Here is a 15,134-nt window from a genome sequence, read left to right as displayed (position 1 = left end):
GTTGCATTGACGTTGCTCAATAGCATACGTGTTTGTGGTCCGTCTGAGTAATACTACGGTTCGCGGATGTTTGTCACTTCAAGATGGCTACATTTTGGTTACTGGCTGGTGCCCCGATGTCCTCATTGGACGCCGCTAAACCCCCTGTTGAAAGGGAGGCGGCCATGTTAGGTGTAGTAAAAAAAAAACAATTCGGCACTAGTTAGTACAAGTCACGTGTCATGCTTTAGAGCATGTGTGTTTCCGTGGTTTGTCGTCTACATGTGATGTCACTTTCTCTTTCCAGTCCCGCATGTAGTAAATACAGGCTAAATCAGCAGTGTCCTGAGTGGCGTGGAATCCAGAATCAGCCATGGGGAAGTTAAACGTGGTGATGCTGCGATACCTCACCAGGGAGCAATTCCGTGTGCTGACTGCGGTGAGTGTGAGCTTCGAGTCTGTTTTTAGTGTTCTTAATTTCAACGGTTCCTGGCCACAGGAGGTGATCAGTATACTCTATCTATAGTAACAGACATCGAGGCAATATTGCTGTTGTCGGCAGGGCACCTATTAAATCACTCAGGTTTTTACATTACACACATCCTAAACTGACTGAACTGAGTAGTTTGCCTAGGCCGGTTTCTTTATTTTTTTTATTTCAAAAGATTTTATTAGAAGGACATTTTTACAAACACAGTACAGAGTAGACAAAACGAAGGCAATACTGGTCTTGCTGTCACTACAAGCATATCTATTGATACATTCTGACTTGCTGAGACGCTTGAGTGATGGTTGTACATAATCAATTTATATCCTTGGCTTTTCCTAAAAACGTTCATGTTCCCAGTTCGGCCCTGAGGCGCTTGATGGGTAAAGATTTTTTTGTGCTATACACAAGGTCTTGAAATGTATTCTCTTGTCCACCGGCAACCAGTGTAATTTAGGACAAGTTTTGACATTGAACAGAATTTAGGGAGAGCAAAGAGAGTACGTGCTGTCACATTTTGCACCCTCTGCAGATGATGTATTCCAGATTTATTAGTACGCAGATCGGTTAAGCTACTGAATGAAGATTTCAACTCCCTACCTTTCATCACCCAAGGATAATACTTGTGTTCAGTTATTGATAGCCTAGATTTGGGCACTTCGTTAATTACACGTTAATTCAATTTCACACAATATGTTTTGGAGCAGGACGACCATTTTTTAATATCACTGCTGCAGTCACACACACTGGAGAAAAACACCTTTTTAGATTTTGTGTGTATAGCTGTGTTGTCTTTTATTTGCACATTTCTTTATTTATAACTACAACAGGGAAGGTAACGTGTGGGATGCTTGGCTCTGCTCTGTTTTGGCTCTCCAGCTGCCATAGGACAAGGGCTGAGTCAGACATTCAATCAATCAATCAATCATTGCATTTCTAAAGCGCGCAACATACCCGTTAGGGTCTCAAGACGCTAGGGGGTGCGGGGTGGGGGGGGGGGGGTGCTGCTACTGATCGAAGAGTCAGGTCTTGAGGAGTCTTCTGAAGGCCAGTAGGTCCTCAGTCTGTCGTAGGGTGGTTGGGAGGGTGTTCCAGGTCTTGGCGGCGAGGTAGGAGAAGGATCTTCCGCTGGCTGTGGTTTTCCGGATGCGAGGGACTGTAGCGAGGGTGAGGTTGGCTGAGCAGAGGCTTCGGGAGGGGGTGTGGAAGCTGATTTGGCTGTTGAGGTAGGTAGGTCCGGTGTTGTGGAGTGCTTTGTGTGCGTGGATGAGGAGCTTGAAGGTGATCCTCTTGTTGATGGGAAGCCAGTGCAGGTCTCTCAGGTGGGGTGTGATATGGCTGCGACGGGGGACATCGAGGATCAGTCGAGCTGAGGCGTTCTGGACTCGTTGTAGTCGTTTCAGGAGCTTGTTAGTAGTTCCTGAGTAGAAGGCGTTCCCGTAGTCGAGTCGGCTGGTGACGAGGACCTGGGTGACGGTCTTTCTCGTGTCGATAGGGATCCATTTGAAGATTCTGCGGAGGATCCCTGTGGAACGCCACAGATGATCTCGGTGGTTTTTGAGCGGAAGGGTGGGAGGCGGACGCTCTGGGTTCTTCCGGAGAGGAAGGATGGGGTCCAGGCCAAGGCCTTCTCTTGAATGCCGGCGTCCTGGAGGCCTGTTGATAGGGTGCGGTGGCAGACTGTGTCAAAGGCTGCTGATAGGTCCAGGAGGATGAGGGCGGCTGTCTCTCCTTTGTCCATCAGGGTCCTGATGTCGTCAGTGGCGGCGATGAGGGCGGTCTTGGTGCTGTGGTTGCTGCGAAAGCCGGATTGGGAGGGGTCCAGGATGCTGTTGTCTTCAAGGTAGCGGGTTAGCTGTTTGTTGACGATCTTCTCTGTTACTTTCGCCGGGAACAGGAGCAGGGAGATGGGGCGGAAGTTCTTGGGGTCCGCCTTGGGTTTCTTCAGAAGGGCGTTGATCTCGGCATGCTTCCAGATTTCCGGGTAGGTGGCTGTCTCGAAGGAGCAGTTGATGGTTTTCCGGAGGTGGGGCGCGATGGTAGCGCTGGCCTTGTTGAAGACATGGTGAGGGCAGGGGTCCGATGGGGATCCGGAGTGGATGGAGTTCATGGTTTTGATGGTGTCTTCGTCGCTGATGCTGGACCAGGTGGTCAGGCGGTTGGTGCGGGTGATAATCGCACGGGTGGTGGGCTCGGTGGTGAGTGCGCGGGGGTCGGAGTTGAAGCTTTCGTGGATGTTTGTGATCTTGCGGTGAAAAAAGGTGGCCAGTGAGTCGCACAGGTCTTGTGATGGTGGGATGTTGTTGGTGTTGGAGCTGGGGTTGGGGTTGGAGAGTTCTTTCACGATGCTGAAGAGATCTTTGGTGTTGTGTGCGTTGTTGTCGAGTCGGTCCTTGAAGGCGGTCCTCTTGGCGGGCCTGATGAGTTGGTGGTGTCTGCGAGTGGCGGTCTGGTTGACATTCAACCTGGGCCAGGTTCGAACCTTGTTAGCCTTTCTCACCTCTTGTGTGTATTTAGAGAGGGCATTGAGCTCAGCCCCTGCCTGCATCAGTTGTAAGTGTGGGTGTGTTGTATTCTATTCTTCTTAATGTTTCCTATCAGAAATTTGTATATATTGTCAAAATCTACCTGAAGCAGTTGATTGGTGGCTACTGTGTTTCTACTCAGACTCTGATTGGTGAAAAGCATATGAGTGACTGTTTCCAACTATCTAGTGACACTTGGATTGACAGGTAATGTGACTTATCCACTCTGCTCCCTTTTTATTGTCTTGTCCAATCCTGGAGATAATAATACTGTTTAACAGGTATCCCACAAGACACACATGCCTTTGATGTGCATTTATACATAAATATATATCAGGTAGTTAAAAAAGCACTGATTTTGTCTTAACTATAGTGGTTTTGACATGCGTAAGTTTGTTTACCTACAACATGTTGAATATTTCGCAACAGGAGCCTTGCTATTGGTCACCCCAAAATAACTTTTAGATGCATCTTTTCTTCTGACGAATCACAATGCACAAAATGAAACATTTTTATAGTTTCCTATATAGTGCTTCCATGCATCTTCTAGAAAGTATTTCTGCATAACTTCATTAAAACATTGATTAAAAACATTCTTTAAGAATTGTTTTTACATGATCAATGTAAAACCTTCTTGCCTTGGGGTAAAATAATTGTCAGTGAACCAAAAAAGGTGCAGAATCTGGCAATTAATAGCTCACTTACAACACATAAAAAGCTTACACTTCATTAAAGTAATCCTCAACAAATATTTTCCATAAACAGCCACATACTATATAAGTTGCCCGAAATGATAACGCACTATGGAAAATGAACACAGGATAACAAATGCCAACGATAACAACATGATGTAACAAAAATAACTGTGGTTACTTCTCTGGTGTGGTTTGCATGGGTGTGTCAATAGATCTTAATAATTCAACACACACTTTAAAGAAAACCTGTAACTATCATTTTTGTGACTGCATAGGACAACCTTTATTGCACATTCTGCGTGCTGCCGTACAACTTCCTTGCCTGCACATTAGTGTAGGAGGTGCATTTTAAGACTGGTGTCTTGTCTCTTGCAGTAGTTGCAAAAGAGAGATTTGGGAGATTCATGTCTGGTGGCGTGCATATGGTGGTTTCATGCACAGAGTGGTGACTGACCTGAGTATGGTATTAAGAGCTGTGAAGTTTTTCCACCCTGTGACTTTTTTGAAATCCCACCTTTTTGAGGCCTAAGGCGTGCAGTTCTCCGAATCAACACATTGCCCAAAGAGAACAAGCAGTGATGCCTCAAAAGGAAAACTTGACATTTGTGCATTGAAAACAGAAAATGTAGATGTAATGCAAGTACGGAACTAAATGACACTTAAATCACATGTTGCTAGTAAAAATCAAACTTGCCTGCAACTGAGTCCCAACAGTAAAGGGGTCTTGATTGAAGAACATCGGACTCCGTACTGATCAGACTTAATGAACCCCTTACACGCTTTAGCTCTCTGAAGTAACCAGAAGGTGACCCACAACTCTCTAGAAAGCAGCCACATAATTAAATAAACAATTGAGGTTCAAGGTGAGCACTTTTTAGCCATCCTGACCAAACATATACTCCATAGGATTGCGCTTACGTTGTTGATCTAAAAATAGCCTTTTAAGGCATCTTTTTTCCATAACTCAAAACTCCAATTTTTTTCTCCTTAAAATAAGCCCAGCCTTGAGCCTTAACGAGCTTTGGATCAGTGTTGAAGCTTCCTCTCCTTGGCAAAATCATTGGAAGTATGGTGAACATGCAAACTGAAAAGACAAAACTTGACGAAAAGCTTTCTCAGCAACTTCCAGTATGACTTTAGGCCGGAGTGCAGTGCATACAGCGTTACGTTGCAAGTGCTGGATAATGCATCGCATGTTGTGAATGTTGGTGAGGCCTGACTTTTGGTTCATATCTACATCTTTCAAGCACTTTGACTACAAGTCACATTTTTAAAAACATTTCTTTGAAGTCAATTGTAAGGTATGCTTTCATCCTGAACTGGCTCCCTTCCTTTCTCAAAAACAGTCAACTACATTGGCTACACCTAGATGCCAGAACTAAATGTTATGCATCACATATTACTGGGGTCCAGCTATCCTGGCTGATAGCCAGAAACCGGTCCCAGGATGCTTGATTCAGGTCCAGGAAAGACATGGCTTGGCAGTTCGGGCTGGACTGTTCCCATGAGGCACAGGGTCAAGGCTGATTTGCATATGGCCATGTCTGAACTGGGGTGGTGTGTGGTGCAAAAAAACGATGGATTTTGGCCCAGATCTCTGTACTGGGGTAAATGTATGACATTGTTCTGCATTCTGTCCATCAATTGTTGTTTGTGCATTTGTCACCCCGAGTGGGATGGGTATGCTCGGACGTGAGTCCCATGCTCTCCACGCCACTGGGGTCCAGCTATCCTGGCTGAAGACGGCTGATAGCCAGAAACCGGTCCTAGGATGCTTGATTCTGGTCCAGGAAAGACATGGCTAGGCAGTTCGGGCTGGACTGTTCCCATGAGGCACAGGGTCAAGGCTGATTTGCATATGGCCATGTCTGCACTGGGGTAGTGTGGAGTGCAAAAAAACGATGGATTTAGGCCCAGATCTCTGTACTGGGGTGAATGTATGACATTGTTCTGCATTCTGTCCATCAATTGTTTTTGCATATAATGCATTCCATCTCTACCGACCTCTCTACTTCTCTGACGGGATCACAATTGTGAGAGAATAAATTCGCCAAACGCACTTGATTGTAGTAATCCTGACCTTGAACAAGTAAAAAAAAAACACAACTAATGAAGTTTTGTTAGGGTATGCACAAGTCGAACTCTCTCGCAGACAATCTCAGATTCTCTGCTTGCCTAATGAGCGTTCACAAAAGTTTAATAACACACATGTTTAAGGAAAGCCTTTTAAAACGGTGATCTACCATATTCCATTTAATGCTTTTGAAGCTGTATGCATGTTTCTTTCTGTGCAGTATTTACTATTTTATGATGAGGTTTGCTTCTTTCAAGTAGATATGTAAATCAATATATATAGAAAGTGTGCAGCATAGCTCACAAATGATCTTGACAATCAGCAATATTCACAATTAAATGTGTAGTTGCAATTTGAAGTGGTCATCTTAGGATGTCGCAGAAGTATCTGTTGTCTGAAAGACAAGAGAATGTTTAATTGACCTGATTCGTGGGTCTAGGGCAGGGGTCTTCAATCTGTGGGGCGCGACCCCCAGGGGGGTCGTGGAGTCCTGGGAAGGGGGTCATTTTGCCTTGGTGGCGCGGGCTGATTGAGGGTGCTCACGGCGGAGGCCTAATTCACACCGAGGTGTGAAAGACAACAAAGCCTCATTAACAAGTAAAAGGTCTTTTTTAAAGACCTTTGAAGTACTCGGGTGCAGCTTTGTGTGTGTCCCTGAAGGTGTTTCAGCCCGGCTCACATACACGAGGGGGGAGAGCTGGGGGGAGGGGAGGAGGCTGTAGCCCTTTGAGTTCCATGGACATTGCGCGCCTGGAGCTGTGGGTCCCGCCTGTAAAGCGTAAAGCACAAAGCACGAACCCTCCTACCTGGCGCCTGTGCGGAGAAATGTGCCTGAGAGTCTGTTCTTCAGGTGAGATGTTGTTACAGCCTGTCCGCCCCCCGCCCCCAGCAGGGAGGCACAGAGATGCCCTCCCATGAGAGAGGAAGAAGAAGGAAGAAGACGCAGAGAGATACTGAACCCCTCCCCCATGAGAGAGGAACAGAAAAGGTGGGTGGATGAATGGATGAAAGGGTGGATGGATGAAGGGTGGATGTATGGATGGATAAAAGGTTGCATGGATCATGATGGATGGATGTGTGAAAAAGTGGGTGGGTGAATGATGGGTGAATGGATGGATGAAAGGGTGGATGGATGAAGGATGAATATATGGATGAAAGGGTGGATAACCCCATCTTCTCCTCCAGCAAGGACATCTCCTTCAGCCACGCCACCGGACTCCACTGGACAGACCACAGCTGCGTCCACTTCAGCTTCAGAAGGACCACGCTCCACCACCACCCGCAACAGGTCCCCCGCAGAAGCTGGAACAAGATCACAGCCGACCAGCTCGCCACATCCCTGAGCCAGAACCCTCCCGCCAGCTCAGCGAACCCCAACCAAGCCACCAACAACCTCACGAGGTGGATCAGCAACTGCGCAGTTCGACCTCGCTCCACTGAAGACCCCCCCCGCCAGACCCGGCACCAAGAGAGCATCCTGGTTCACCGACGAACTCAAGAGCTCCAAGAAGAACTGCGGGGCCCTTGAGAAAGCCTGGCGCAGAGACCCAAATACAGACAACATGACCACCCTCAAGCTCGCCACTCGAAAACACCACCAACTGATCCACGCCACCAAGAAAACCGCATTCAAGGAACGACTGGACAACAACGCCCACAACAGCAAGGAACTCTTCAACATCGTCAAAGAGCTCTCGAACCCTAGAGCCGGAAACAACAACATCACTCCCTCGCAAGACCTCTGCAACTCACTCGCCTCGTTCTTCCACAGCAAGATCGCAGACATACACAACAGTTTCAGCACACAGACGACGCACCCTACGACCGTACCAACGCCCCTCACCACCACCCTCTGCGCCTGGACCCCGATCAACACCAATGACACCATCCGCACGATGAACTCCATCCACTCCGGATCTCCAACAGACCCCTGCCCTCACCACGTCTTCAACAAGGCCGACTCCGTCATCGCACCCCATCTACGGGACATCATCAACACCTCCTTCGACACCGCCACCTTCCCAGAGAGCTGGAAGCACGCCGAACTCAGTGCCCTACTGAAGAAACCATCAGCAGACCCCACCGACCTCAAAAACTACCGCCCCATCTCGCTTCTTCCTTTTCCTGCCAAAGTCATCGAGAAGACCGTCAACAGACAGCTGGCCGCCTACCTCGAGACGAATGGATCCCTCGACCACTCGCAGTCCGGCTTCCGGGCCAACCACAGCACCGAGACCGCCCTCATCGCAGCCACCGACGACATCCAAACCCTGCTCGACAACGGGGAAACAGCGGCCCTCATCCTCCTGGACCTCTCCGCGGCGTTCGACACGGTCTGCCACCGCACCCTAGTGCAGCGCCTCAACAACATCGGAATCCAGGAGAAGGCACTGGAATGGATCATCTCCTTCCTCTCCGGAAGAACACAGAGAGTCCGCCTCCCCCCGTTCAGATCAGAGGCCACCGAAGTCATCTGCGGCGTACCACAAGGATCATCACTCAGCCCCACGCTGTTCAACATCTACATGAGCCCCCTTGCGGCCATCGCACGCCAACACAACCTCAACATCATCTCCTACGCCGACGACACCCAGCTGATCCTCTCCCTCACCAACGACCCTGCCACCGCCAGAACCAACCTACACGAAGGGATGAAAGACGTAGCCGAGTGGATGATGAACAGCCGCCTGGAACTGAACTCAGATAAGACGGAAGTCCTCATCCTGGGATCTTCGCCCTCCGCCTGGGACGACTCCTGGTGGCCCCCTGCCCTGGGCAGCGCACCCAAACCAACAGACCACGCACGCAACCTAGGCTTCATCCTGGACTCTTCCCTCTCCATGACCAAACAAGTCAACGCCGTCTCCTCGTCATGTTTCAACATCCTACGCATGCTACGTAAGATCTTTAAGTGGATCCCCACCGAAACCAGGAAGACTGTCACCCAGGCCCTCGTCACCAGCCGACTGGACTACGGCAACTCCCTCTACGCCGGAACCACAGCAAAACTCAAGAAAAGACTCCAGCGCATTCAGAACGCCTCAGCACGCCTCATCCTGGACATCCCCCGACACAGCCACATCTCTGTACACCTGAGAAACCTGCACTGGCTCCCCGTCAGCAAGAGAATCACGTTCCGACTCCTCACGCACGCAAAGCTCTCCACAACCAAGGCCCAAGATACCTCAACGACCGCCTGACCTTCTACACTCTCACCCGCCAGCTCCGATCGACCAGCCACGCCCTCGCCGCCGTCCCCCGCATCCGAAGAGCCACAACGGGAGGAAGATCCTTCTCCTACCTGGCTGCTAAGATGTGGAACTCCCTCCCCATCCACCTCCGCCTGGCCCAAGTCCACCTCGCCTTCAGGAAGCAACTCAGACCTGGCTGTTCGAGCAGTAGCGGACCCCCCTCCCCCAAGCGCCTTGAGACCCTCCGGGTGAGTAGCGCGCTATACAAATGCTTTGATTGATTGATTGAATATATGGATGTAAGGGTGGGTGGATGAAGGATGGAAGGATGAAAAGGTGGATGGATGAAGGATGAATGTATGGATGGAAGGATGAAAAGGTGGATGGATGAAGGGTGGATGGATGAATTATGGATGGATGGATGTGTAAAAAGGTGGATGGATGGATGGATGGATGGATGAAGGGTGGATGTGTAAAGGATGGATGTATAGATGGAAGGATGAAAGGGTGGATGAATGATGGAAGGATGGATGGATGTGATGAGGTCTAACAGGCGCATTTATGGTTGTCGATAGTTGTTGATGATGAGTACGAGTTTCTAGAAACTTTTGTTGGAAGGGGGTCCTTAAGCTTAAAAAGGCTTTACAAGGGGGTCTCGGCATCAAAAATTTTGAAGACCTCTGGTCTAGGGGGAGGTGAGTATTCACATTTTCATGGCCTGTGCATTGCTATTTCAAGAAAGTTATATAGTAGGTATTCTAACAGAAGGTGAAGGAAAATTCGACAATGGGCAATGGAGGGGTGATATTGTAGCCAAATTCTAATTTTGAAAAACTAGAGGTAGCTTTTTAATCGGAAGAGCTACTGTTACTCTCCTCTGTCTATTGTCTACAAAGGAGAAAGCATATCAGTAGAGATGTATGAACATTTTACCAAAAATCCTAATGGTCCCCTCCCGAATAGGCAGCTTCGTAATGTATGTAATTCAGCCTACAAGGATAGGTGCTCTTATGATGGTGGGTACCGCTTCTGATCATTGACACCTTCACCCATGGGAACTAACCACTTTGCACAGCCCAGAAAATTAAGCTATATCTCTGTCCATAGGTTTTCACTTTCCAGGTCTGAGAGTTGTCAGTGCTTTGAGTTTTCTAGGAATGTACCAGAACATTTTTCTCTACACAGTCTGTTGTTGCAAGAGGCCACTTATCGACCCTGGCTGTATTGTATATGGCTAGGTAGCATGTTGCATGCTAATGACCTCATTTACTCTGCCTCCTTGAGAGGACATGGGCTATCAGGATGGCGGTGAGGGCAACAATTAGTGACGTTTTCTCTCTTTTACCTTGTTCCCTGTTTTTAGAATTGTTTTCATTGTTCGCAAGCTTTAATTCTGAATAGTGTCACTCATCCCTACAACCTATATATTCCATGGTAAAATTATTTTTGCACCAATCAAATGCCGAGACAATTACATTCCTAGAGGACACCATTTAAGGGACACGGTCAAGAACATTTACCACAGTGGTGAAAGCAATCCAGTGTGACATAACATCATGTACCCTTCTCCCTCATTGTATGTCCTCTTATGTTACATTACTTCTCCTCCTCATCCCTCTGTTCCTTTCCCACTATTTACTTCCCTCCTTCAATTCTTCCACACCGCCATTTTCCCTCATACTTTTTGGTGGAAACTTAGGTGCACTAAACCTTATGGCATTTATTTGTAGGATCGTACTAAAGATCTACCTTTAGCACTATGAATAGATCAGGAATGTTCCGGTGCAGAAAAGCCTGAAGTAGCTTTGTTCTCCAATTTATCCAGTGCTGCCTTTTTCTTCAGCCTATTTTCAGTCCTATCTTCAAGACCATTCGGTCTACTGGAACCTGGTTTTCTTTCCTGTATGTGTTTTTAAAGTTATCTACCTTTAAATAATTAAATAGCTATTTATTGTGAGCTGCTGTGTCTCAGTTTGAAGCCACAAATTTCTCTTTGAGGCATTTCATTGTCCCCAACCCTATAGAACATCTAAAATGTCACAAATCTATTAGCTCTGTAGCCTTAAGAGGCTTTACTTTAAAAGACAAAAAAAGTATACTTAGTGCATAATATAGCTTTGCATCTCATTTAATCCAGTAAAGCCTATTTGCTTCAGTGTTTACCTATACTATGCAAGTTTGTTAAATAATTACTCGGATTAGATGTTAGGTTACTCTTTCTGTACAGACTCCCATACCAAACGATTGACCTTCACACAGTGGTTGTTTAAGAGATTGATACAAAAAAGGTACCTTTCCTGTAGGTATGCATGTCCCACCAGGTCTCGGAAAAACAAACTAGGCCCAAAAGATAGATCACAACATGAATACCCCTCAAAGTGCTCTTATATATTTGTACATTTTGGAAACGGCAGAACGGAGCCCACAGATTATAAATCAAGTGGTTCACCATCACAGGCACGCAATCGCTTGTTAAAGGATGGGTGACCACCATGCAGACTTAAAGGAAATTCCTAAAGTCGAATCACCTTTGACTGACCCTCTTGCAGTCTGCTAGTTTGGGATTACCCAAAGTGTATGGATTCATAGACTGCACAAATAAGGCTAGTCGAGATCACACGTGGACACGTGCAACCCTTTTTCACACCATATACATGCATTCTTTGACTCAAGGTCACAATGCCATTAACCTGTTTGAGCACCCTCAATTGGGATTATTCAAAACACAGATTTAACAGCAACCATAGTTATACACACATGCCAGATGGAAAAGCTTGATGAGTATTGGTGACTGATGTCTGCTCCAGTGGACAAAGCCAACACTTGCAGACAAAGGCTGCACCAAAGCACCCCCCCCCCCCCCCCCCGCCCCCAACAGGTCTAAGGGGCCATGCTGAACTACTTTACTGATAAAAAAAAGAAAGAAAGTTGAGGAGTGTCCTTTGGCCTTCCAAGAAGACTTTTAAAGTTGATGTGCACTTTTCTCTAGAGAGAAATTTGGATAATACTCCCATCATTAGTGACTATTTGCAATTGTGCTGTTTCTATGAGCTGTAAATTAAGGACGTTTGTTACCTAATTTAATGTAATAGTTCTTACAGTGACCTCCAAAGGATGTAAAGTTAAATGGGACTTGCTTGGAATTAGACTTGTGATATGCAGTCCTTCAAACCATCATTACTTTCAGTGTGTTACATTTTTAGCTCTGGAGACAACGCCCTCCCCCTCCACCCCCCCCAAAATGAAATACAGTTGTTCTGGATACAAAAATCAGTTACATAAACAGATTCAATGATCAGAGTGCTCAATTTTATTACTACAATTCGAACAACATTTTGAATTACCCCTGCTGGAATAATTTCAAAAGCGAAAGTTCAAGAGAGCAAAAAAACAATGAACTAAAACAAACATTGAGCAAAAAACGATATATCACTAAAAACAGGGTGTTAAAAACTGACAACAAAAAACATATAGACATATACAGGCAAGCAAACAGAAACCAACATTAATATAACATCTTTAGGTCCCTTATTAAAAAGAAAACACTACTGCTCCCAAAACAAAAATACTACAAAGCATAGTGTAACTGGTCAGAGTGTATGTCGATGACGTTTTGTTCCCGTAAAACTATGGGATCATCATCCGGTCTGAGGATCAGTTGCCTGGCATGTTATCAATTGATATATTACATAAAGCACCTGATTTTTCAACATTCTGTAACTAAGCAAAAAGGCTTTTTCAAAACAATTTTTGCCTGTTCATGAGTATCGTAGGAAGATGAAGCACAAGTGTAGTGCCCTGTTGTAGGCCAAAATTGCAGCAGATTGGGGAGAAATCCACATATACACCCATAAAACGATAAGATCAATTTTAGTCAGCATGACACGCATGCTGTTTCATTCAGGACCACTTCTCTATTAAGGCATTGATTCCCACTTGAGGTTTACTCTCGCATCGTATTGAAAACGCTTGTTAATAGAAGCAGTACTAAAATTGATCGTATCGTTATAGGAGTGTATATTTGGATTTCTCCCAAATCCACCACAATTTTTGGATACAACAGTGCACTACCTTTGTGCTTCATCTCCGTATGATACTTGTGGACAGTCACTAATTGTGTTGAAAAAGTCTGTTGTTTGCTTAATTACAGATTGTTGAAAAATCAGCTGCTTTATGTAATATATCAATTGATACCATGCCAGGTAACTGAGCATCAGTCCATATGATGATCCCATATTTCTAAAGGATCGAAACGTCATTGACATACACTCTGACCCATTATACCATGCTTTGTAGTATTTTTGTTTTCGGTGCAGTAGTGTTTTTTTATTTTAATAAGAAGTGACCTACAGTTGTTATATTAACATTGGTCACTGTTTGCTTGCCTGTATATGTCTATGTTTTTGTTGTCAGTTTTTAACATCTGGTTTTCTGTGCACTTTGTTTTTTTTGCTCATTTTTTGTTTTAGTTCATTGTTTTTTTTTGCTCTTCTGATCTTTGTTTTTTGAAATTATTCTGGCTGGGGTAATTCAAATTTTTGTTCGAATTGTTGTAAAAAAATTAAAAACTCTGATCATTGAATCTGTTTAAGGGCCTGATTTTTGTATCCAGAACGACTGTATTTCATTTTTTGTTAAGGGGCTATTGTCTCTAGAATTATTCAAGTACCCATGGTCCCTTATGATCTTTGGGTTTCCCTTGTGTACATACACAACATTTTTAACAGCAGCTCAAAAGTTTTATAAATCATCTTTTTGTATCAAACGAGAAATCTTCAAGGGTTCTTGGTTTACTTGTTTGAGTACATAAAAATGCATTCTCATTTCTTACTAATTTTCTATATAACAACCAATTTTAATAAGTACTGTGTGTGGTGTAAAGTTTGAAAATGGAGGTTGCATAAGCCAGGATTGCAAAGAATTGTTGGCTTCCTCCACATTTGAGGCCATGTTACTTGAACATGAAATACCTTGAATTAAACAAGAGACAAGAGGCGTTTGACAAAACAGGAACATTTTGTTTAATTAAAAAGTGCGGCCAGGAGAATAGTTACAGGAGCAGGGTCTGAGGACTGTCACAATTTACAATCTGTTGGTCCGCGACCTCTTTTTATACATTTTATTGTAGGCAATAAAAGTTTCAGGTGATCCAAGAATGATGAGAAATGTAATTTGCTCCATTTGGAGGCATAAATTAATTGTCTAATGGAAAATACAGAGGGGCCTTGACCTTACCGGTCTGTGGAAAACATGTCCAGATGTCTGGCATGGGGAGCACGTGATTGCGGTGTCCTGATTGGCTATATGTTCCGAACTGATGTGGCATCTTACTTTATTGTGTTATAGGAAAGTGTGTATCCCATCTGGCAATGTGTGGTTTATTAGGGTCAATCTCCCTAGACTATTCTAGTGTTGCTGCACCAATCTGTGGAATTGATCTAAGGTTTACCAGGGGTGTGGAATTTATTAAAATATCTACTTGTCCATGGGGCAAGTTGCTTCATAAATCTACTTGTCCTTTAGCAAAATCCACTTGTCCCTTTGGTTCGGCAACAAATTATGGCAGCAATCTTATTATATAAGAGCTTATATAGCCTCTCTGATTATGCCAGTGCTCATACCATAGTGGTTCTTGAATGCTGGCAATCCCTTTATGTTGCCACGTTTCTGCAGATCTACATACTGGGACTGAAGGTAGTGGTAAGCAATGGTTTCAGGGATGGAATGTCCTTTAAGTCTGTGCAAATCTACTAACTTGCATGTTTTAAGGGTTTTCAACAACTCTTCACTAATCTTTTCCAATACTGAGAAATGTTGGAAATTTACTCCTGACAATGGCAGACGTAAACCTTCTTCCAGAGTTTGGAAAAAAGTGGTTGATGGGAAAATGACCTTGCAAACAATCGGGTTTTCGTATGAGCAAATCTAGACATGCATATTTGGTCATGATAAACTGCAGTTCACAAATATTTTCTAGGAGTACATTTCTTGCCCTACTTCTATAAATTCTTGTAAATGCACGAAAGTCATACAGCTGCACTTAATGCAAGGACATATACCAAGGGTGCACTTTGAGATTTTCTTTAATAATAGGGCCCCTAATTTGGTCTGGCGTTAACCACAACCTTATTTGTTAATTAAAATTCTCTCTCCCTCTGTCTGTATCGGCTGGCTTCACTGTGA

The 15,134-nt window shown here is 45.0% G+C and overlaps 1 protein-coding gene across 1 annotated transcript in view; it reads left to right on the top strand.

Annotated features, from left to right (window-relative positions):
- The first annotated feature begins 205 nt into the window (after nucleotides 1–205).
- Nucleotides 206–15,134, top strand: part of RIOK2 (RIO kinase 2) — a 146,252-nt gene continuing 131,323 nt past the window's right edge. The window contains exon 1 of the mRNA XM_086960961.1: nucleotides 206–418. Coding sequence (XP_086817087.1) covers nucleotides 353–418 — 66 coding nt within the window. The 5' untranslated portion in view covers nucleotides 206–352. The remainder of the gene's footprint in view (nucleotides 419–15,134) is intronic.

The sequence above is a fragment of the Lissotriton vulgaris genome, chromosome 3_1, assembly GCF_964263255.1.
Source record: "Lissotriton vulgaris chromosome 3_1, aLisVul1.2, whole genome shotgun sequence".
NCBI classification, from domain to species: Eukaryota; Metazoa; Chordata; class Amphibia; order Caudata; family Salamandridae; genus Lissotriton; species Lissotriton vulgaris.
The sequence above is the reverse complement of the archived record's forward strand: the minus strand, read 5'-3'. Positions and strand labels throughout refer to the sequence as shown.